General features: G+C 39.2%; 1 protein-coding gene across 1 annotated transcript; it reads left to right on the top strand.

Moving 5' to 3' along the window:
* The first annotated feature begins 548 nt into the window (after window positions 1-548).
* Window positions 549-25,493, top strand: appbp2 (amyloid beta precursor protein binding protein 2). The gene is made up of 13 exons (XM_015003543.2): window positions 549-949; window positions 5,319-5,407; window positions 5,835-5,986; window positions 6,171-6,294; window positions 9,737-9,905; window positions 9,993-10,082; window positions 10,850-10,917; window positions 11,006-11,111; window positions 11,201-11,325; window positions 15,350-15,435; window positions 17,141-17,331; window positions 19,956-20,121; window positions 22,719-25,493. Exons 1-13 carry the CDS (start codon window positions 812-814, stop codon window positions 22,979-22,981), a joined length of 1,767 nt encoding a protein of 588 aa, XP_014859029.1. The 5' UTR covers window positions 549-811; the 3' UTR covers window positions 22,982-25,493.
* The last annotated feature ends 203 nt before the right edge of the window (window positions 25,494-25,696 follow it).

Below are 25,696 nucleotides of genomic sequence, written 5' to 3'. Positions count from 1 at the left end.
TAAAACAAAAAAAAAAAAAAAAAAACCTTCAATCTCTGGGTTAAATAAAATGGGTAAGCACCATTTACCAGCCGACGAGGGGGCCGGAGTACCATGTAGGCGGAGTTTACGATCCATTTTAAAGCAGAGTAATCCCAGTTCGGTCATATTATGATTTAAAGGACTTTTGATACCAAGAACAAAAATATTTAGAGTTATTGAATCAAATAACTGAATCTACTGAACAGCACAGCACGTATTACAGGCAGTGTTTAACCACTGTAGGTTTGTTTTATATAATCTTATCAAAGACTGCGCATCTGAGATTGCGCTGTCTTGTATTCTTTGGTTTACAGTGACACTGTCAAATTTACTCCCCTAGCCGTGTACATTGTATATGGATTTTCTTATAGCCATATAAGTGAAAAACAAACAAAATGGTGACACTTTGGTTCGTTTCTGCACCTCTTCACACCACGCTCGTAATTACTTCTCCTCGGGTCGTTTTCCGGCTGACCGTTAAGGAGTGAGCTCACCGTTTTCATCGACTGCACTATTACGTCACTGCGTCAGCGGCTGAAAATGCCTGCGTCCGGAAGGGGGCACGGAACTGCTGAAGGGTTGACGAATAAACATCGGAGATGAAGGGAATTTGCACAGCGAAATTGAAGCTACAGCAGTAACCTGTCGGTATCACGACTTATTCTAGCCTCCCTACGTAGCGACCGTTATATGAGGACTCACGGAGAAAGGGCTTTGGTCGCAGTAAGGTAGCGAATGTAGGAGAGAGAGTTGGGGAGGGCTGTAGCTGCTGGGTTTTTGGAGAAACAACATGGCTGCGGCGGAGCTAGAATGGATACCAGAAACATTGTACAACACCGCTATCTCGGCTGTGGTGGACAACTACAGTCGTTCAAGAAGGGACATACGCTCACTACCGGAAAATATCCAGTTCGATGTCTACTATAAGGTGAGATGTAGCTGACATGGCGCCCAGGTGCGTCTTACAAGCAGGACTGGGTTTCTATGAGAAGCTGCTGTTGCTAACCATAGCTCAGTACAAAAGACTAAGATTAACATATACAGTGAAAAATGGCTTAAAGGGGGACGAGCTCAGCCTTAAATGAATAGAATAAACTAACTCTTAACATGACATTATATGTCAAACAGTGGGGTTTATGCATCTGCGTGTTGGCTGTTATTTTAAGACTTTCTTCTCTCTCTACTTGGAGGAATGTCAGTAATGAAATTATTTAAGATTATTACTGATTTATTTAACAATGACCTGTAAACAGTATAGCCATGTTACGTTTTTATACAAGATAGGCTTCAGAAACTAAAGTCTCAGCAGCCTCTGGGAAACGGACTAACACTGGAGACTGATGTGCTGCATTAGTGTGTACCATATTAACAGTAGGCTGGAAAGTGTCATCTTAAAAATGTTGCTATGCTACATCAAAGGGTTATGACTGACCCAGACTGACAGCAGGTTTTTTGTTTTTTTGTTTTTAAACATATCTTGTTTTTCAGGATTAGCAGCTGCTCCTCAACTTTAAATAACAGATCCTGCATGAAAATAGGGCTTTTCAATTGGGGAAAACTTTTCCATGGACCAGCCTCTTTATTTTCTTGGGTCCCAAGAACTAGGCCTCATTTGACTAAGGGTAAAGTTCTTGTGTTAAACCTGGACTGGTTGTAGATTTGGGTAAACAATTTTTAGTTTATACTTTATTCTTAATTCATTGTTTTTATTTGTTATAAAAAATGCCAAATTCCACAAATACACAATTATTCTCAGAAGTGTTGGTGTATTTTTTCCTTTAAATGTCTCATTAAAGGACAAGTGTTGACAGATTGCAACCAACTATTTCATAGCATCTCTAAGTTTGCTGATGACAGCAAAATAAAACTGTACTCATTAGATTGTGCTTGATCTCATCATGAACAAAATCAGATCACAGTCTTGTGACTTCCGGTCAGCAGCAAACAATATTTGTTCATAACAGTTTGGATGGGCTATGTGGAGGTCAGTCAGATAAATATACATGTTTGTCAATTAACACAACAGGACTGTAATGTGGAAATGTAAGGCCTGTGTTTATTGTGTTTCTGGTAGTTAAGAATGTCAACAGTATCAATTTTACAACTTAAATTTCAGCTCTAATAGAACATGTTGCCAAACCAATAAGAAGCAGGATCGACACACCAGCATTTTCATGGAAACTAAAAGTAATGTACTGGATTATTAATATGCCAGTCCGCCAGACGCAAACAAGGTTGCAGCAGGAGCTGGAGCCTCCGGAACTGAGTGAACATAGCAGCTATTGAGACCACGTGTTTCTCAAGAGGAGTCCATGTTTTCTATAGTCCCACATTAAGGAGTAACAAAAACTGTTGCTGATGATCAAACTGAACAGTTGAGCCTAAGGTCAAGTTGCTGGAATTCCCTCAGAATTGATTTTAGAAGCTAACTAGGATTTCTGTCAGACTTCTTCCACATGATTCCTGCATCAGTAGCAGTGCAAAGGAATGGCCACTATGAGATTAAAGGTGGCAGTATGGTCATTGTAAACATAGCTGGAGTCAAGAATGGAGCCCTGCCTGAAAAAATAGGAACAAATGCAAAATTAATTTAGCCATTTTGTGTCGTTTTAGTTTGGCATGTTTTGTACAACATCAAGCCATCTGCCACTGGATGTTCTGTTCCTGCTGTTAGTGATTCAAATCCTCTTTGATGACAGACTAGTTAAGACTTTCTATATTTTGCTAACTGTAAGGATATGACGTGATGTTATAGCTCTGATAAAAATTACTATAAGCAGGCGCTAATATAGACTTATTGGGGATTTTTAGGAGATAGAACTGGTTATATTTCTGAACAAGTTTTCATAAAATAAAAGTGAACATTTGGTCATGTGTAGCAAACAATGCATTTGCAGCTAAATAAATCCTAACAACATGTGAAAAGCATCTCAGCTCTTTCTGCTTAACTTAAATAAAATAAATAAATCAATACAGTGTAGGAGATGATCTGTTGATCTATTTTTTTTATTAACCGATTAATATTTACAGAGCAAAAGGTGCTTAGTAGGAGAATTTTTTAACAGAATATGAATCAAACTTTTGTTAAAAAAACAGCAACACAATTAAACTTCACCAGGTGAAGCTAAAACTGCCTCTTGAGGAGCTCTCAATAGAACAGAAATGAAATAGAAATAGAAAAGGTCTTAAGAAATTCAGCTGTAACGGCAAGATCTATTTACAGACCAAGGTTTATCATATTAAATCTAAAATGTATATATACCATACCAACTTTATTTATAAAGCACTTTAAAACAACCACAGCTGATACAAAGTGCTGTACATTGAAACACAACATAGCAATTAAAATAAATAAATAAATAAATAAATAAATAAACATAAAAAATAAAAACTCTTACAGTTTAAAAACAAACCAACCAATACAATTTAAAACTAGATCCCGCTGAGTTGAAAGCCAAGTAAAATAGATGGGTTTTAAGACGAGCTTTAAAAGTGGACAGTGAAGGGGCCTCTCTAACTTGCAAAGGCAAGTCGTTCCATAACTTGGGGCCCATGATAGAGAAAGCCCTGTCCCCTATGAGCTTCCTTCTTGATCTCGGTACCTCCAAGAGCAGAAGAAGCTCAGAGAGGTAAGCCGGGGCAAGATTATGCAGTGATTTAAAAACAAACATAAGAATTTTAAAATGAATCCTAAAATATACAGGCAGCCAGTGAAGTGAGCCCAGGACAGGGGTCACATGCTCTCTCTTTCGAGTTCCTGTCAAAAGTCTTGCAGGAGCATTCTGAACCAGCTGCAGACCTGAGAGCAGCGACTGACTGACTCCCAGATAAAGTGAGTTACAGTAATCCATTCGAGTCGAAATAAAAGCGTGGATCACCGTTTCAAAATGCTGCCTGGAAAGAAAAGATTTCACTGACGCCAATCGCTTTGAATGATAAAAACTGGACTTAACCACGACTCTGATTTGGTTGTCCAATTTGAAATCACTGTCCACCTTAAAACCAAGATCTGTAATAACAGGTTTAAAATAAACCTCCAAGGGTCCCAGGTCAACAGAGGAGGACTCACAGGAGCCACTGGGTCCAAACACCATCACCTCTGTTTTCTTTTCATTAAAATTTAAAAGGCTCAAGGCCAACCAAGCTTTAAAATCACCTAGACATGCCAGGAGATGTTTGATGGAATGGACATCCTTCTGCTTCAGGGGCAAATAAATCTGTCAATCGTCAGCATAGCAATGAAATGAAATCCCATGTTTCCTGAGGATAGAACCCAGAGGCAGTAAATACAGGGAGAAAAGCAGTGGGCCCAGAATTGAGCCCTCCGGGACACCATATGGCATTGAAGCAGCAGATGATTCAGAGTCACTAATATTCACTGAAAATGTTCTGTCCTCCAGGTAACTCTGGAACCATTTAAGAACGGTGCCACCAATACCTACAACATGGTGTAATCGCGATATTAAAATGTTGTGGTCTACTGTATCAAAGGCAGCAGTTAGGTCAAGTAAAATCAGAACAACATTGTACAGTTTTGGCTTAATTACTGGGCTGAGTGTGTTGTTCAAAAATGGCCTTTTGCGAGTCTGTTTCTTCGGTTAGCAATTAACCAATTACTAAGTTAGTTTACAATGATTTAAATAATTGATTCATCACAATTATTCCATTTGTTTCGGCCCTAATTAAGTCACGTTCTGAGATTTGAGCCTTTTTAGTTAGTTCTAGAATTCCTAAATACTTAAAAGAAGTGAAACTGATATGTGATGCCTTCCTTTTGTTAGAAATGGTTTGTTCCAGGAATATGTGGAAATATGAAGGAGCACAAAGACTCGATGTACGTTTGAAATGGCAGTATAAATTGCCAAAGGGGGTGAATGGGATTTTACAGATGGACCAACATAACATTTATATGATCATTTAGAATTTTGAGAAGACTGCTTTTTAATTTACAAAATCATATCTCTTAACTTTAAAGGAGAAGCCAAATGAACTGTGTGTGAGAGCTCACCCAGTGGCTGCTGGTGCACTGTGAAGGCTTCACTATGGAGTATTCAACTAGTTCCACCTCACTGCATTCTGATGACAGACTAGACATCAGCAAACTCTGTATTGTTTCAATGCATGAACAGCAGACAACATTGTCCAAAGAATCATTAAAACACGCCCAAAAAAATTCATGATGTACTGTAGCCTAGTGTCCACCATGTTGTTCTCCACATGTTTTTTTATCAGGTTCATCCCAAGTTCATGTGAATTGTGATCATAATGCACTATGCATCCCCATGTTTCTGTTTCAGTTGTACCAGCAGGGAAGACTCTGCCAGCTGGGAGGAGAGTTCTGTGAGCTGGAGGTGTTCGCTAAAGTGCTCCGTGCCTCAGACAAACGGTGAGAGCCTCACCATCAGCCCTTCCCTCTTATCGCTCTGCTCTTCTCCTAGCTGCTTCTGTTTCTGTCTGCTCACTTCTCACATTTTAATGGTGTTTCATGAAGCCCTGTTAATGAATGGTTAAGTCTACTGTGACTCAGGCATAGATTTTGTCATTGTAGAGCAGACCACCCAGATCACAATATGGATTAATTACACACAGATGGATGTTATAAAACCTTAACTTCTGCTAATTATAATTTTCAATTTACCTGTACATTGTAAATAGCTGTATGGCACTGCTTACATGAAGAATGTATTCCAGCAAGAATCAGTGTTCCACTACAAAACAACAAATGTTTTAAGCTTTGGACAACTTTTCAGCCATGGAAGCCCTGATCGGTGCCTGTAGTGAGGTGGTAACCTTCCTTTTTGTCCCCATGGCAGACACCTCCTGCACCACTGCTTCCAGGCCCTCATGGACCACGGAGTGAAAGTGGCTTCAGTTCTAGCAAACTCATTCAGCCGTCGTTGCTCATACATTGCAGAGTCTGATGCCCATGTCAAAGAGAAGGCCATCCAGTTCGGCTTTGTGCTGGGTAAAGTTTCCACACTAACACACTGAGAGGGTTTGGATGGAACATGGTGGTTAGATTCTGGGAGTCTGTGTACATCACATGTCCTATGGCACTGCTATTAATGTCAAGGTTTGATGAATGAAACAAGAATGTCTAGAATGATTGTGCAGAATGATTGGATGTATTGTTTCCTCTTTGTTTGCAGGTGGCTTTTTGTCAGATGCTGGCTGGTATGGCGATGCAGAGAAAGTGTTTCTGTCGTGCCTGCAGCTGTGCACTCTCCACAGTGAGGTGCTCCACTGTTACAGAGCTGTGGAATGCTGCGTCAGGTGAGTCCTACAACAGCTTGTTCATCTACAGTTGTTTTAATTGAATTTCCCTTACAGTTATCTGTAGATTTTATTTACATTGTCAGACCAGAAAAACTTCGGACATTTGGATGTCTCTATTTTATGTTGCTGACTATTGATGTCATCTAGCATGTCTCTGTGGCAGCTCTCTTTGTCGGATGATCCTGAGTGCTTTCATGGATGGATGTGGATTACTTCTTTTCTTGAAGATGTTCCACCTCTCATCCTGAATGCTTTGTTGGTTTCTTATTATGGGTTGTGGTTTAGGTTGTTGTCACTTGTAATATTGCTCTTCATAAAGTCCTTATATGAGGTGTCTTTAGCACATGTTCAGGGAAAGGTTCTGAAAGTGTCTGGAGGTAAGAGGCAAGGCTGCAACAATCCCACAAATACCTTGTAAAACGGACAGATGGCTTGTTGTGACCCATTTTAGTGTAATTTTCTTATAAGCCTGGAAATCCAAACTCATGATCAAAACTAAAGACCTTTGGATAGGTTAAATTGGTTATGTGAGGGGATGTGGTTCTACCACTCTGCTATCCGTGTCAACAAATTTTTCTAAAATTTCTTCCTTTCAAAACAAATTAAATTGCTAGAGATCGCGGAATAACACCTAAAGCAGCAAAAGTGCCATAAAATGCAAATGAGAAAGCAAAACACCATATGCTGACAGATTAGCATCTTCTAGGTGAAATGCAGAAAGCTAATGCTAACCCCTGCTCAGCTGTCACAGACAGAGAGGAGAACCCAAAGTCTCAAAGTAGTGAAGTGGAGGAAATACTGTCTATTGTTAATTCTATCCAAAAGAATTTCTCCTCTAGATTTGATGAAGTTATGGGGTCCATCAACAGTTTGACAAAAGAGATAAATGAGTGTATCCATCAAATGGCAGAAACCGACGTTTACATTGCTGATGCTGAGTGTGAGATAGAAACACGATGAGATACAGTAGATATGCTAGAGTCCAAGAAGAAAGACTTGGAGGATAAAGTTATAGATCTGGAGACAATCTGAGGCTGGTCAACCTACCGGAGGGAGCCCAAGGACAGAGTCTGTGTGAGTTCCTGGAGAAGTGGCTGGTGGAGACCCTTGACATCTGAGCAGTGGTCATGGAAAGAGCAGCGCTTCATACTTTAATACTGAGATTCCTCAGTCACAAGGATAAACAGCTTACTGCCGTAGCATCAAGGGCTAAGACAGACATTCGCTACCAGAATCAACAAGTACGGTTCTACTCAGATACCACGGCTGGTCTGCACCAGCTTCGGAAGCAGTTTGACCTGATACGCACGGAGCTGCGCAAACTTGTATTGCGCCACGGCTTGACTTGTGGCACAACTCACAGCTACTGGTGACCAAACTCAATTTTAAAAACACCGGCGGTAACACATGAGTTTGTAAAGAAGATCCAGAAGAAAACAGATTAGGAGATGACAATGGGCTGAAAGCAGAATTGGTTTCTTAAATGAGTAATTTGTGATTCTCCTGTAATGTTGTATAACTTTGATGGTGCCTTTATTGGTTTGTACTGAAGATATTGAAACAGTAATTTACTATGAACACTTTTAGTTCTGCTTAGGTATGCCAAGATGATGCACACACATCTCAGTCTGTGTGCACATTAATATGTTCAAACCCTTGTGGAAACATGTAGCATGGAAAGTTAAATTTCTGTTTTCTATATAGCGAACAGCATCAGTAGTAAAAACTTTTTTTTGGTTATAGAGTGGTTAGACTCTGTGGTTATAGATTGGTTACATGTGATAATGGGAGGTGTACAAATGCAGGAGGGAGATGGTTCAGGGCTCTTTATTATTAGAAAACATGAACCTGGTGAATTTCTATGGTCCTAACACATTGACTCTGAGTTCTTTCAGGACTTATTCCTCTCACTTTCAGCGCTATACGTATGGTAGCATAGTGATCTGAGATCAGGCACTGTGTTGTCTTGGCTACAGTGATGAGAATCTAACCAGGGACCCTCGTGGATGGTGTTTTCAGCATAAATGGCTGTAGGATGAGGAATTTGTTAAATATACTGGGTTACAAATTGATGAGTTATTTCAGTTGTATACTAATCAAACAATAGCATGGATTAGATGGGATACTTTTAAAGCATTTATTAGAGGACATATTATTAGCTATACAGGAAATAAATCAAAGAGTGCCAAAATTAATTGGCTGTATGTAGAAAATAAAATAAAGACCACTCAGGAGAGGATTTTTCAAACAAATGACAGTTGAAAAAAGAACTGCTGCTCCTAACAGCAGGATAAGATAAACAGTCCAGTTTCAGAGCTGCATCCAGTCTCTTGAGACTGAATAAAACAATCTTTTTATTAACAAGGGAATAAAACTGGAAAACTTTTAGCTTGGCATATCAAACAGCTTGAAGCAACATCTGTCACATCAATTGTAACACAGGATAAAACTTTAATGGATCCCAGGGATATTAATGTTTTTTTTTTTTTTAAAGATTATTAACAGAAATTATATGATACCCAAGGAAATTTTGACCAAATGGAATTAGATAAGTTTTTGAATGGGCTACATATCCCTGTTATTTCAGATGATGGTAGAGTTGATTTAAAAATAGAAATAAGGAGGAATTGGCACAGGGAATTGATGGAATGACATCTGGTCAGCAAGTAGGACCTGCTTACCAGAAATTCAAAACCGTATATATGATACCAGGCTATAATATCATACATACAGGATAAAAATAATTTACCTCTTCTTGACATGTTTCTAGTCATTTAGAAAAGGCATCCTGCTTCCCTCCCTGAATCAGGCTCTAATCATTCTACTGCCAGAGCCGGGTAAACCCTCTAATAAGTGTGAAAACCTGAGATCTGTCAATTTACTCAGCGTCAATCTCAAAATTATCTGCAAACTATTGGTAAAATGGTTGCAAGTAATACAATCAGACATAATAAATAAGTATGAGAGGGTTTATTGTTGGGAGGCAAGGATATCGCAATATTAGAAGAGTACTGAATATTGTTTGGCTCAAAAAGAACGCTCATGATTCAGCTCTTCATTCATTGGGCGCGAAAAAGGGTTTTGATGGGGTTGAATGGCCTTATCTTTTTAACATACTGAAAAGGTTGGGTTGTGAAAGTAACTTTATCAAATGGGTTAATATACTATATAATAATTAAACAGCAGAAATTGTATCAAACAAAATACTTCCAAAGTCAATTAAAATCAAGAAGGGCTGTTGCCAGAGATCCCCACTCTCTCTTACGATTCACACAAGTTCCTTCAATGTTAAATCAGAAGACTTTTTGGTATTTAACAAATGTTGAATACCATTTACCATACATGTCCCTGTGTGGTCCTTCTATGGACCACACAGCAGCTAATGAAGGCAGAACTAGAAAGACTTGATTGTTGTTGAAGCTTCCTCCTCTCACTTAAGGTTGCTTCATGTCCGCAATGGCAACTGCAAGTACCACCTTGGGGAGGAGACGTTCAAGCTTGCTCAGTCTTACATGGATAAACTAGCCAAACATGGCCACCAGGCCAACAAGGCAGCTCTGTACGGCGAGCTCTGTGCCTTGCTCTTCGCCAAAAGTCACTACGATGAGGTAAAATGTTTAACAGCTTATGGCACTGTCTGTGTTTGTGCTGAAAATTCTGTAACTCATTTTTTTTATTTCTTGGTTATCTTCTAGGCATACAGGTGGTGTATAGAAGCTATGAAGGAAATTACTCCAGGGCTGCCTGTCAAAGTAGTCATAGATGTTCTCCGACAAGCATCCAAGGTAAACCCCAGTTTGGCTGACAAACACAGTTCCATACAGTAGGTCATCGTACCCATCAAACTTCTATGCATTTTGTCAGTATACTAATACCAATTTTTGCATTTATGTAATAGACCAGCCAGCTTCAGTTGTTCATTACAATTGAATAAGTTGTAATGAACACTTTTTTTTTATTTCCATGTGTTTGACATCACTGGAAAACTTAGACACTTTCGGAATCTGTAAATAACTCAAAATGTCCAAGTAGACCTGTTCACGGCTTTGTCGTAGTTTTCATTTCAGGTTGCAACATATATTAAGATGTTATCGCTGGGCAATTTCAGGTTTGGTGGTCTGCGACTGTTAAATGGGTTCAGAGGTTCTCGGCCTGAAAAAGTTTGAGAAACACTGGTTTAGATCAAAGCATATTTATACAGTGGAATAAGATAATCAAAATCCAGACCTGAATAGGCCTGTTGCAATAAGCAATAAATGAGTTAATTGCGTGATTAATTGAAACAAGCTCAATAATTTTCATGATTTATTATTTTTCTCTTTTTCTACCAATAACCCTTTTTGAAGAACAATTTTGTTTACAGAGATTTTATAATTCACTTTGTTGTTTCTGTTGTTTTGTTTATCTTTGTTGGATATTTAAAATGTCTTCCAGTTTCAGTGTTAAATGTTCATTAGAATTTAAGTATTAACTGACATTCTCAAAGTTGCATTATTGTGCCATTACCATGGTGTTACTTAAGAATACATTTTGTTTCGTCTCTCTGCTCCAGGCTTGTGTGGTGAAGAGGGAGTTCAGGAAAGCAGAGCAGCTGATCAAACATGCAGTGTTTCTAGCAAGGTAACCTGCTGTGTTTAACAAGCAAGTGCAGATGAGTAAAACTCAAGTCTTTATCATGCATTTTGACGCTCTGTGTACTACCTCCCAGAGAACATTTTGGACACAAGCATCCCAAGTACTCTGACACACTGCTAGATTATGGATTTTACTTGTTAAATGTGGACAACATATGCCAATCGGTTGCTATTTACCAGGTAAGCATGATGTTCAGGGTTCCTGGCTACCAACTTTTCGCTGTTGACTGACTTTGTCTGAGCGAACCTTTTGCATGCACTTGTTGTAGACCGCCCTGGACATCCGACAGTCTGTGTTCGGAGGGAAGAACATCCACGTTGCCTCAGCCCATGAAGACTTGGCTTACTCCTCATATGTCCACCAGTATAGTTCTGGGAAATTCGACAATGCTCTGTGAGTACAATAAATAGTAAGAATTTCCATGCCATCTGATTCTGTTCTGCATATGCTTCCTTTAGACAAACCACAAGATGATGAGTCACGTTTTCAGAGTCTGTGCTCTTAATCTGACTCTAATGAGGGTAGTTTGAAAATGTCATACAGATTCAGGCTACTAGGATTAATAGAGGGTACAGGGAGAAAGTGGACAAAAAGTAATATAGATTTATAACGCGTTGTGAGATTGAACGTATACTTTGATCTCATTAACAGCTCATCAAAGAATCAAAATCATGGACTAGGTAGGACTGCCCACTGCTTTCTGGTCTGATTTTGGAACTAGAGCGAAAAGCCGCAAAATTATGCAGGGACCCTGATTGTCTGAATCAATAATGCGAATCTTAAGCTGATACTTTATGTGGACGATTCTCTGGTCTTGGTTTCATGACCTGAAGACCCTCCCTGCCTTTTTAAAAACTGTTTCCAATATATAGGGATATAAAGTTAACTGGTCAAAATCTGAAGCACTGCCTCTGACAGAACTTTGTTTCAGGCTGGAAACTTTAGTTCTCATAGGTCAGGTATTGGATATCTAAGAATTACATTTCCTGATTCCTTTGCTAATATAGGTTAACTTTGAACTTTTATTTGATACATTTAAATCTAACATAGCCCAATGCTCCCCATTATTTCTTTCTCAAGTTCATATAATCAAAATGAATTGTGACCTAAAATGTTATTACTTATTGCATCACTTCCACTTAAAATTCCACCAAAATATTTTGGTTTTTGACCATCAACTTGCAAAATGAAGAAAAAGCTAATTACAGTTTTTGTTTATAAAGCTTCTTTTTTAAACTAAAACTAACATAAAATGCACTTTTAAAGACTTGTCATGCAAAATTCATGTTTGCAACGGCAGTAGAACTTCACCCAGCAATCGGTGGATTGCTAGTTTGATTCCTGGTCCGCCCGCCTTCACCATTTGTGTTCCTGGGTAATACACTTCTACCACCTTTCCTACTGGTGTTGGTCAGGATGGTTGATGGTGCAAAATTGCAGCCTGACCCCTGACAGACTGACCCAGTGCAGCTGTAGCTACAAGGCAGTAGCTTTCCATCATCTGCGTGTGAATGTGATCTTTGAGATTTCAATTTGAGACATAATGGGCATTAAAAATAAAATTAATAATTGTTATTATAAAATTTATATTTTGCATTTTTTATACTTCCATTTAGTTCTCTACTGCTTTTGGAAATGGTCTAAGCACTTCAGGGGCATTCACACCGAAAGTGCTTGGAGTGAATGTAAAGTGTGTTGCATTCACACTAGTGGCATCACTCCAAAAATGGAGTGAATCCACTCCATTTTTGTTTATATTTTGAAAAGGAGGAAGTTGCACTCATTGTTTTCAGATATTTTCATGTCGTTTCCTTCAGTTGTTGGTGCAGCTCCATCACAGATGAGGAGGTGAACAGGGTTTTCAAATGGTTTGGTTGGTTCCACACAGTTTGGTGTGGAAGAGAACTGCAGCAGTTGAAAATGGAACAAATATTGCAGTTTTAATCTCTAATCGAACCAAGTTTCCTGGACTATCAGGTGTGAAAACACCCTATGAAGGTAGATTAACTGTTTATTGAGAGAGAGATGATGACATTATTAACATTATATTAAATAAATTAATTGCTCTGGAGCTATAGTTGTGATATTGTAGCGGTCCTCAACGTGGGCGGTACCGCCCCCTAGAGGACGTTCAGAGGACAGCAGGGGGCGCTGGCGGAAATTTTTACAAAAGGGGGGTGCTGGGATTCCTTTGGGGGGCGTTTGGTCGAAGGTAAACTTTATACCTCATATGCACAACAATACCAGTTTAGACTTTGAGCAACTTGCTAAAACTGTATTGTGTAACATTAAAACATGCTTGGCTGCAACTGTATCGATGGCAGCTCTCCTTCTTCTATTCAGTGTTTATAGCTTCTTGGCGCAGCTTCGCTCCTGCTACTAGTAGCTTCACCGCATCAGTTCATCGTTACACCGGCTGATGAAGTTGCCGTGATTCACTTTGTCTGGTATTTTTGTACATATGTTTTGGCAGTTCTGTGATCATGTCAGAGCAGCAACTTATCTTATAAAGTGTTTTATTTCTGTTTGAGAGCTGCACGCTTCCATGGAAGGACAACAGAAAATCGCTCTTATAAACATGTAATTTCTAAAATCACGATACCCTCACTTTGTATCCCTCTGAAAAATGAACCCATTTAAATAAAGAAATCCCTCCATGGGTGATAACCAAATAGAGAGCGTTCATTTTATAGAGTTAACACCGGTGCTGTAAGCGGTCCGGTATGAAAAGGGTGTGATAGAACAACGGAACCACAGCACTTTTAAATTTCAATAATCAGAATACCGAAATTGTTTTCGTTGTTTTAAACGGTTTATGTCCGTCTGCGTTTTCCCCATTGATACGTTTCCCGACCTCCCTGCACCTTAAGGGGTAAAAAAAATAAAAACGTCGCACACATTGCACAAAACTCTGAAACAGGAGAAGCGGGACATAAAACGGAGTGACGAACTAGATGTGAATTATGGCATAAAAACAGAGAATCCGACGCTGAACAGTGAAAAATCAACACATGATGTGAAAACGCATGACGATTAGGCGGCGCAGCAGGTGATGAGTGAAGATTACTGGTGGTGAGCGTGCCATAAACAATAAAATGAATCTAGCAAGAGGAAAGAAACTAAAGTGGACATAGCAATAAACCAAGAGAGGATAATCCTAATTAAAGGAAACTAAATGGAAATGAATGAAGAACAAAATGCAAGAATAAACTAAGAAACTAAAGTAAATACAGAGGAATCAACTGGTATGGCAAGACATTTCAAGCAATACTTAATACAGAGGACTGTATGGCAAGAATAAACACACTATTTCCAGATAAAAGATAAAATAATATTGTTGAAATGTCATGGGTTTGTTGAGACCATATCTACTACTGAGAATAAATATCTTACAGTCCATAACAGTAAATAACTTATCACTTATTTATATTTTTAATTAGATTTGATATATTTATTTCTTCAATATTATTTTTCATGTTAGTGTTAATATCATGAGGCTGATGACTCCATGACACTTTCAATTTGACTCATTAGGATTTGATTCAGAACCAGATTTGATCTTTGTAATTTCTGTCCAGTGAAACTATTAATCTATAAATCAATAGACAGGTCTATATAAAGATATAATCCATGTTCCTGTCTCATATTTGTATGGCATTAAAAGGATCTGGAACTTTTGTTTTTCCACTGAAAGGTATGGTTTGCACAATAAATGCCATGTGGGTGAAATTTTATGGATGATACTCTGATGTCCCATTCTCCTGAAGGTTTAACTTGAATGTTCATTGCATTTTTTCGTAGACACCTGTGAAAATAATTTCTATTCACATTGCTTTTTTGTTCTCTGGGAAATTATTTTTGATAAATACAGAAACAAGCATAAAATCAAAACATCTACAATAGTGACAGTAACATTAATAATAAAATAATAGTCAGTGTAAAGTATCCTACAAATTCTTTGGTGGGGGGCGGTGAGGGACCTGCATAAAGGCTAGGGGGGCGCTGGCCCGAAAAAGGTTGAGAAACACTGTGATATTGAATAGCAGACACGTTTGCAGTATATTTTTACTTGGCTTCCTGTGGCTTCATCATTGTGATTTCTCCATTTATTTTAATTTAGCTAGTTTCACATAAAAATACATCCAAAGTCAGTAATCCTGGATTCGCTTAACAGGTTTGTAACTGGTTTCATAGATTAGAGGACAGATCATGGAGCAGAGGAAGGTGTCCGTGTTGGGCTCTGGACTCTGCTCCGTTGTGACCTCTGTCCCTCTGACTCACAGCTGCTTCTTGCCAGCCTGTAAACAGCTTTTTGTTTTTACATGTCTATTCTTGGAAGTGTTTATCCCAGTTTAAGCACTTTCTAGCATCTGAGTCGTGTGACACATTTGGATCAGATGCTTTGTTTTTCCCCCAGTTTCCATGCGGAACGTGCCATAGACATTATAACTCATATCCTGCCGGAGGACCATCTTCTGCTGGCATCTTCCAAGAGAGTCAAAGGTAAAGCGAGTTTTGTTGGATCAGCTGGGCTGCTGCCTACTGTGTGAGGGACGCGTCAGGTCCAGAACTCAGACAGCTGCTGTCCTGCTGCTTTTAGATGCATCTCTGCTGTAACAAACCTGAATAAAATTAGGGGTTGCACCAACTAGCCAACGAGTCAACTTGATTCTTTACTCTGCAATGACTTTTTATGTGGCTAGTTGCAGTCACTTGACGAAACAGATTTTTCCAACAAAATTACAGAAGATAAACTAGCCAAATTTGTCAGACAGTTCAAATTGTATAAAAATGTAAATAATTTACCAATTGGGTTCTGCAAACTCCAGCAAAGGCTACTGGAATGGGGCTTTGAGTGGGCCATGGTTAGTGCAGGCACCTCGCATATAGAGGCTGTAGACTGCAGTAGTCTGGAGTTTGACTCCCCATCCTTGGTTCCCTTGACCAACCTCTCTTTTTGTCCCCCACATTTCGGATTACTGTCAAATAAAGGCAACTACTGCAAAAAAAAACTTAATCTTAAAAAAAAAGGGGGGTGGGGAGGAAACGACCCGAATGAAGTGCGGTAATATAGCATAAAGTCAGGCTTTTCATCCATCCAATTGATGAGCGTCGCCTTGCACATTGAAGCTTTTAACCTGGCAGCTTATAGAAATACTGTTTGACATCATCTTGAAACAAAGTTCAAGCTCCATTCTGAGGATCTGATAGAGGCCACTTCTGCCGCTGTCTGCATGTTGATTCATCCAGCAAAATCAGAGTCACTGCTGACTCAGCGGAGCGTCCTGCACCGCATTAGGGCAAAGGAGCAGCAGGTGGCTGCGACAAATGTAACAAATAAAACAGGATCCGTTCATAATAATCCAAAAGCACAATTTTGGTCAATGTAATAATTTCACTCCTTTATGTGGAGCCATCCAAGATGAGCAAAAACCGATCATCAGTATCAGCCGGTGTTATAAAAAAATTAAAACATTTTAACCCAACTTTGTGCAACTTTTTGGACCACCTCTGCTCTGCTGCTGATGAAGAAGTAGGGGATAATGATCTGCTTTTTTTTTTTTTTTTTTTTAAAAAAGGTTTTATTGGCTGTAGTGGCCTTTATTTGGTAGTTAATTGGCAGGAAAGTGGGTAGTGAGAGAAGGTGAAGACATGTCGCAAAAGTCGGCAGGCCGGAATCAAACCTGCGACAGCCGCGCTGAGGAATAAGGCCTCCTCCATATGTGGGTTGTGCTTAACCCCTGCACCACCACAGCACACCCCTGCTTCTTTTTCTTTTATTTCTGCATAACAAACTTATTGCAGGAATGTTGTTTTTTTTTTTGTTTTTTTTTAACTATTTGCTGTGCACATATATAATAAAACCTCTAAGTTGTCGTGATGTATTTTTGCTTACGTTGTTGTGACGTCGAGTCGACTCAACTTTTATCAGGTTGTAGTCGACTTTAAAAAATATTGTGTCCTATAATCGCTGAATAAAATGGCTGAGTTCAACTGTGCAGAGGTTTGGTGATGAGCAGTTCACATGATTCGGGAATTGGAGAAGAAATGCATATAAATGTTGCAGGAATTCACTCTACAGGACTGAACCTGGCCCCCCTGGTCCTCTACCCTTACCAGGTTTATCCAAGCAGCACTACTCTGTTCACATAGAGAAAGAAGTCTTTACCACTTTTGACATTAATGCTTCACTTGATGTTTCCAACAGCTCTAATTCTGGAAGAAATTGCCATCGACTGCCACAATAAAGAAACAGAAGAGCGCCTCTTACAGGAAGCTCACGACCTTCACCTGTCTTCACTGCAGCTGGCAAAAAAGGCTTTTGGGGAGTTTAATGTTCAGACAGCCAAACACTACGGCAACCTAGGACGGCTCTACCAGTCCATGAGGAAGTTTAAGGTAGGTGGTTGACATGGTCTCTGATTAACCTGGATTTAAATAGATAACTTTTGTTATTTCTTAGGGGTATAGTGATACAATAATCTCATGATTCGATACTATATATATCACGATATTCAGCGATCGTTACGCTTCAATACACTTTTATGATTTTCTGAAAGATTTTAGAGGGACAGAGTGATTTTGGTGACGTTTTGTGTTCCATAGACTTGGATTTAATCAGTTTTCAGTTGGATATAATTAACTGAAAACTGATTAAAAGCATCAACTACACAATACCTAGCTCTGATTGGGTAAAATAAAGTCTTTTGGACTATAGGAAAAAGGCTTTTCTACCTTGGCTCCCGGAGTTAGCCGTGGCTGTAAGCTGTTTACTACTAGCTGCTGGGGAAGTGGCTATGCCTCACCCTGTAGTGATCGACTCCTTGCTGCTGCACAGTGCTGCCATTCCCCTGCTTTGATCTCTGAGTAGCTGCCTCTCAGACTGCCAGGATCTCATCAATCTCAATCTCTCAGTCTCTGATACTTTGTCAGTTACTAATAAGATCAGCCATCGTCATCTTGGCAATCCTCACTGCGCCACAGATTCCAACTGTGGGTTTCCCCTCTTCATCTTCCAGCTCAAAACAGAGCGCTGCTGCCATCTGCACGTTCATTCTTCAGTTAATCCTTGATGTACAGAACAGAAACCACTAAGCTAAAAACAAATTTCGAAGTGGATTCCACCAGTCGCTCCAATATCCAAACTTTGCATTAATTTTGCAATCTCACTGCTTTTGTCGCTACTCCATTCATGCCGCTATTCTGTTCGCGCCGCTATTCTGTTCCGCTTCTCTTTCACCGAAACTTGAGGAAGTTTACTTCGTTTCTTAGCAACAAGAAACAGCCCATCGTTATTTGTTGAAGATTTAAGATTTCTAAAAACAAAGGAATCTAATGTTGCGTTTCATTTTTACGTTTGGAAGCTCATTCCCTTTCACATAGCTGGAAAAGCCGTTTTTTGACATTTCTCTGACATCTGGAAAAATATGGTTTACTTAATTTAGCATAACTCCAGTTTTACTTGACCTATTAACACAATTTAAAAACTGGTGTGTATTTTATAATGTGCTCTTTAAGCACAAGTTGAAAGTGAGTGTGGGGGAGGTGGAGTCTTGCTGCTACGCCGACGCACATTAGACATGTAAAAAAGACGCATATAAGCCTATGGACCCCTATGGTTTAATGGATCGATACTCGCGGATGAAAAATCGATACCTTCCGAGGGGGAAATATATCAATATATATCGTAGACTGGATTTAATTATACAGCCCTATTATTTCTGTTAATAAACATACAACTCCTCTCACAAGTTCTTATAAGTTTGCCATGCGGGAGTGGAGTGGATATGCTGACTCGGCCTGACCACAACACTGGTCAAACATTATGTTGGTTCACATGGTGCTCTAATGAGTGATGCACCAATCAGAAATCTTAAAGCTAATTTCGGTTGGTGTAAAGCTTTGACATGGCTAGTATTGATTTGGACTATTTCAATATTCCCTTTAAAAATGTCATTCAGATGATTTTTTGCTGTGAACATTAATTTCCTTTAAGTGGAGATGTTATCTTACAAAATTTCTGAGAGTGCAATTATTACAAGAATTGACTATAACATAAACAAGACAAAATGATTGCGTTCATACTGTAAATTGCTTAAGCATCTTTTAATGGTTAGCATGGCTACCATTACTAAAACAGCAGTTAGTGTGTTTATTCTAGCTAAGGTGGATCCTTGCCATCACGGTGATTCTAATAAAGCTGGTAGCATTTTGGGGTCCAGCATGGACTCCATAATGCTGTCATTGAAACTCAGCACCACTGCTATGCTCTGTTTAGCCTTCCTGTTATCTACTGACTGTCTCTCCTGCACCCTGTGCAATCTGCAGCCAGGTTGTTGAATATATTGTTTCTGACTTTATGTAGGCCTGTCATGATGACAAATTTTGCTGGACATTAAATTGTCCAAAAATTATTGCAATAAATGATGGAATTGATGTTTTTGAGACAATTTTCAAGTAATATATTGAACAATGATGCAAGTTTTCCCTCTCAAAGATCAATAAACTTTAACCTTGAACAGGAGATTAGAAGTTGAAAATATTTTAGATATCCAAAATAAAACACCACAACCAAAGACAATAAATAAAAATGAAATAAAAACAACACACCACCGAAACCATAAATGAGTTGGATTATGAAGTCTATGAACAAAAATACCCATATAAAAATATAAATCGTCAAAATGTAAATTATCAAGTTTTATTTAATATATTGTGAATTATTGCGTGATTATTGCAATAAGTTTAACTTCACTTTAAAATAGCATTTTAACTTCAGCATCTAAGTACGGTTTAATAAAACCCTGTTAGCTCTTAAGTGTGGTGTATTTGTGAATTGGAGAAACAGCTTTAAGATTCTAGCAGGTTACCTGTTAACTCGCTTTCACATTTATAAACCCTGATTGTGGCGAGGAGCTCATTTCCCTCTGCAACTCTTGTTATACTGGATGGATAAGCCCAAGAAAAAATTCTTGTTCCTTGCATATCAACTGGGTCTGTTTTTTGTGTAAATGTACCATCAGGAGGCAGAAGAGATGCACATCAAAGCTATCCAGATCAAGGAGCAGCTCCTGGGCCATGAGGACTATGAGGTGGCGCTGTCTGTGGGCCACCTGGCCTCCCTCTACAACTACGACATGAACCAGTACGAGGACGCAGAGAGACTCTACCTGCGCTCTATTGCTATCGGTCAGTACCATGAAAACACCAGCAGATGAACAACATTGTCTTTGTTAGGACTGATCAATGCTTCAATTTTGAATTTACTAAACATTTTAGTGAAATTGAAGATCTGGTTTTAAAGTTACATTTATTAAATGGCAAGCCAGTGTCTAGGCTATATTTACTGGCTCTTGTTAGTGACTCGGGTGGACAGATGCAGTCTGGAAACCTTAATATTTAAAGGGGCAGTTTTATGGAAAATTGACTATTTTGAGCTTCATCGCATTATGATGAATGAATTATCGTCTCATCAAAAACATACCTGGGGTGTTTCTTTGATTCCTTCATGCATGTTTGAGAAACCCTTTAATCTACATTGGCAACCATTCAGATGAGATGTGCAAAACACCTGATTGGACCTTTGAGATGCAACTCCTCTTCAGAGCTGCAGTTTCCAAGTGTCCAGCCTCTCAGATTAGTCTCTCTCTCTCTCTCTCTCTGTCTCTCTCTCTGTATACATTAGAGATGTGCCGATCAGGTTTTTTCCTGCCGATTCTGATCACCCATGAGGGCCGATCACCGATACCGATCACATAATTATTATTTTTTTAATCATGTACACTACCGGTTACATTATGTTGAAAAAAGAACCATGAATTCACCTTAATTTAGACAAAAACTTGTTTTTAATAACTTTTTCCAAGAAAACAAAACAAAACAGGCATTGTGCAAATTGTACTGCTATTGATAATACTATCTTTCACAGACTGATAACATATGAAGGCTCTGAAGAGGCTAAATAATGCAAAGAGTCTAAATAAAACCTCTCAACATTGCCAAAAAATTCAAGTATAAAACTTAACATTCAAAGGCAAAAACAGGATCCATTACAATAAACAATCCTGTGTTACTGAATGAAACCTTCCTGATAGCATGGCGGCTAGCTGATTACTGCTAGTTCTGATAGGCTGTTTCTGACTGAGCGGAGTAATTATGCAGAACAGGGAGGAGGCAGAGGAGATCGATTATTTTTTCAGAGGTTATCTGTCTGATGTTAGGACAACGAAAGTTTTAATACGTATGTAAAATTTATTTTTTTAAGTTGGATGCTGCAGCTTTAAACAGGTTCGGTGTGAGAGTCACTACCAGGTGGAGCAGAAGCGAAGCTCCGTCTGAAATATTACTACCTGTAGCGTAGCAGGTGTTCAACAGCGAGAGCAGAACCAGCGTCTTACACCGCAGCTCGAAGACTTAAATAATTTTGCGGGTTATTTGTTTAGCTTTCTGATGCTAACCCGGGTGAGCGTAGCTGTGCGCTGCTTTACCTGCTATCTGATCGCTCCATATGTCTTTTTTACTGCAGTGAGCCTCGATGTAGCCAAACTCCATCAAGTATGGCATTGTTTTTATGGCATATTAGATTCATCGTGTTGATGCATTTTGACGTGCTTCAATTTTCCGCCGCAACACGCAAACTTCCCCATTCACTCAGTGCGTTATAGTTCCACATCGCTTAGGATTTATTGCTACGTGTTTGTGGAGTGTGAAGGAAAGAGGAGACCAGCTGCACAGGCAGGCTGGGAAATGAGATGCAGGTGATCAGTTTGTGTGATCGGCAACAAGAGACCGTGATCGGCGATCACCGATCATACACTTTTTCACAGAAATCGGCCGATTATGATCAGTGGCTGATCAATCGGCACACCTCTAGTGTATATATATATATATATATGTGTATGTGTGTGTATATATATATATATATATATATATATATATATATATATATATATATATATATATATATATATATTCATTCCAACTTTGTAATTCCATGCTTTGAAATTGGATCTCTCTCTTTAAAAACTCCTGCTCTTTCTGAAACTAGTAACCTTCAGAATCGTTACTATTTTTACTTCACTGAGAAGTTGCTCCTATAATGAGCTCAGCAAATGTGACAGTTCCACCAGATGCTTGCTGATTGCTGCTGGCTAGTCTGAAGGAGCGGAATGGAGTAGTCTTAAGGGAGGGCTAATCTTTGAGGATGGAAACAATAAAAAGGCACCATGTGCCTGGAAAATACATCCCCTTTAAGGAATGAGGATGCCAATTGTTGTTGAACTGCTTAACTCACTGGATGGTGAGCAGATCATACACCCTGCCAGGACTTCTAACTCCACTGGAGTCTTTCTAAACATTTGTCTTGCTGGTGTTTAAATTTCATGGAACTTGTAAAAAATGTATCTGAAAAACAGTTTTTCATCATCCCAATGATGATTCCTTGGAAGTAATCAGTGCAAAGTGGTGCTCAAGGAGATCTTTGGTTTGAAAGTAAAATATTTAGCTTTAATTTATAGCTTTGGACTTATTGTGTCACATTTTTTTATTCTATCTTTCATTTCATGTATCCATCCATCTCTGTTGCCACATTTATTTGTCCATCCAGCCCTTCATCCTTTCATCTATAACTCTAGATCTATCTATCCTTCCTATTTATCATCCCATCTGTTTCCTTCAGTTCATTTTTGTCATCGCCTCCTGGTTCCTGTTTTTGCAGGTTCCATATTGAAAGTTATATCACTGTTTACTTATCTAGCATAAAACCTTTTTTTTTTTTCACTTCACAGGGAAGAAGCTGTTTGGAGAAGGCTACAGTGGGCTGGAGTATGACTACAGAGGCCTGATCAAACTCTACAACTCTGTGGGGAACTATGAGAAAGTGTTTGAATACCACAATGTACTGTCCAACTGGAACCGACTGAGGGACCGACAGTTTGCTGTAGCAGATGCTCTGGAGGACGTCAACACGACCCCCCAGCAGACCCAGGAGGTGGTCCAGGCGTTCCTACAGGCTCAGAGTCTTGGCCCCCACCGCCCATGTCTTGGCTAACTTCCTTCTGCCCTCCTCCCCCCCACCAAATGTATTCCAAAATGGAGAAGGAAAAATAAACCAGGTTTTAGTCTGGTGAGACCACAAACAAGAGCCCCAATGTGATGCTTCTGTTGCTCACTGTGAATTAGTCAAGTAGAGTAAATGTGACCTTCTCTGGCTGGTTGGTTGACTTGATTGTCTCTGCAGCTGCCAGTACTCGCACAGTCACACATGTAGTCATATAAAAAGGAAAAAGACACGACCATTAAAGCTAATTTGTTCATCATGCTGCATTTCTCCAGGAGGAGGAGGAAACCTTCACACAGCTGATGCTCCTGGCTCACTCGCCTTTATCTTCTCATGCTGAGAACCAGAGGACTTTTTGGGGGGGAGGTTAAGTTGGAGGGGCATGGAGTTCTCTGATATAACACCATGTTTCTTGGAGTGTGTACCTGGCAGTATGCGAGTCCTGCAAGAAGTACTTGCTCTAATCACATCTGTCGTCACAGATGGAAACAGTTGGCTATTTTTCACGCTCACCCAGTTAACTAATACAACACATTGTACTTTTAAGTTGAAGGCTTCTTGTAACTTTTTTTATTTGAGTGGACATCAATAAACTCCTGCTTTGAAGTGCTTGTTAGCGTGAGAAAAGCTACAGTGGAATGTGTTAAACCAGCAGGTATGTTGTTACACATGCAACAGGCTTCATGTGTCTCTTTTTTTCAGTTGTTTTTCTCCCCCAGCTCAGTATGACATGGCTTCATTAAAATATCAACAATTTGTATGCTAAAATGTATTTGTTCCCTGTAGCCATTTGATTTTGCTTTGTTACCCAGTCATGAACTCTAAAACACAAAGGACATGCAAGGAAGTGAGAAGAGGAACCTATTTCATGTGCAAAATGTGTGTGTATGTGTGTGAAAGAGAGAGAGCAGGTGTGTTCACAAACAAAATCTCTAGGTGCCCAAATGCTCCACTGAAGACTACCAGCTTACAACCAGCTTACAGTTAACGGACTGTAGGGGGAGCCATACTTAAAAGTGCTTCATAAACTATTCTACCTTTAAGGGCACAACCAAGGGGACCAAAGATGTGCACGTGTGTGTGTGACTATTGGTAACCTGTCAGCTTGTCCATTGGTTTTTCTATCACTCCAATTTGTTGTACATCTCATTGCAACAATATACACGTTTTGTTCTTTCAAACTGACCGAGCCACCATCAAACCAGAATCTCATCTGTCCTGCAGAGCTGCTGGTGTCCCACAGAAACAGAAGAGGCTCAAAATAATATGGTGTATAATATTCATAAAAGCAATTGAATATGGTTGTAGTCAAATTACAAAATATGCCCCTCACCAGACCTGAGTTGTTCTTATAATAGTGGAGTATGTTCATGTTTTTAATTTTAGTTCTGTCAGTAGTACTGTATTGTACAGGAGAACATGTTGGCTGTGAACTAGATGTGAGCTGCTTGCATTGACCTGTACAAAATTGTGCCAAACATTATACCCAACTTTTTATTTTTCACCATTTTGTTGCCCTCTGGTGGTTAAACTGTGTAATGGCATCATGAAATGCTGTTTCATTTATTGCTCAACTTAAAATCAGTGAAAGTATTTGTTCCCTGTTAAATATTGAAACTGACAGAAAAAAGTTTATTGCTCTGTGAAACGTTGTCATGCATCATTTCTGTCACTTAAAGGTTCTGGCAACAATTTGAAGACTATATTTTGGAAGTTCTGGCATCTATACCTGCAGTTGATGTTTATGGAAACCCTTTGTGTTCCACCTTAATTTTAGATTCAATTGATCCTCAAACTGAATGAGTTGATGCTGTCAGAGCAAAGTTATTATTGAAGACCTCTGTAGCTGTGTAGGGAAATGACTGATGGCATGTACAATTTAGGCCAAGCCAACAAGTTTAGACCGTATCTGCAACATGAGTAAAAATAATGCCTTGAGTTAACGCTGTAGTGTTGGTGTTTTTTTATTTTTTCTTTATAAATGAAAAAAAGTCTTGAGCTTTGCCTGCAATATGTTGTTTCACACCTTTTTCCAAGTATTCCACCTGCTTTTAGGCCCTTTCACTTCAGATACTTATGTTTTAACACATCTCTGTGGGCTTAAGAAGCTGCATAAACACTCTTTGCAACAGATGGGTCAAAAATGTAGAGCTTCCTTATATTTTAATTGGAACAAGTCAATCCTTATGCCCCTGTACTTTAATTCTCATCAAAGATTGTAGAAGCTCTGAGTTGTTCACAAGACCTCCTCTTCTCATGCAATGGGTTTTCCCTACCTGTGAATGTTGAGGAATAAAGGGAGTGTTGGTGCAGTGCTACATGGTAGATGAAGGCAAAGTAAAGCTGTGACCCCCCCCCCCAGCCCAGTAGTCTCACCTGCTCTTTGGATCAGGTGGTGGATACCAAATGCAATGAAAGGATGTTTTCACTGTTGTTCTGTTACTGCTTCACTGTTAGATGCAAAAAAAAAAAAAACATTAAAAATGTATATTACTGGCCACAATACATTTTCTTCTTTTATTCATCTTTAGCCAAATTCTGCTTTCAGGATTTCAAATATTCAAATATTTTCATTTGCAAAATAAGTAAAGTCTCAGGAGAGGGCTGCTCTGTGATGCTAAGTTGCTTCTCAAAGGTGGAACTCCATCACTTCTCAAAACAGGTGTTTTGAGCAGCTGAAGTGTTGCCATGGAGATTAAAGATTTT

The sequence above is a fragment of the Poecilia mexicana genome, unplaced genomic scaffold (assembly GCF_051168715.1).
Source record: "Poecilia mexicana isolate PSO_F unplaced genomic scaffold, ASM5116871v1 scaffold_13, whole genome shotgun sequence".
Lineage (NCBI taxonomy): Eukaryota > Metazoa > Chordata > Actinopteri > Cyprinodontiformes > Poeciliidae > Poecilia > Poecilia mexicana.
This window is presented reverse-complemented; position numbering and strand designations above follow the sequence as displayed.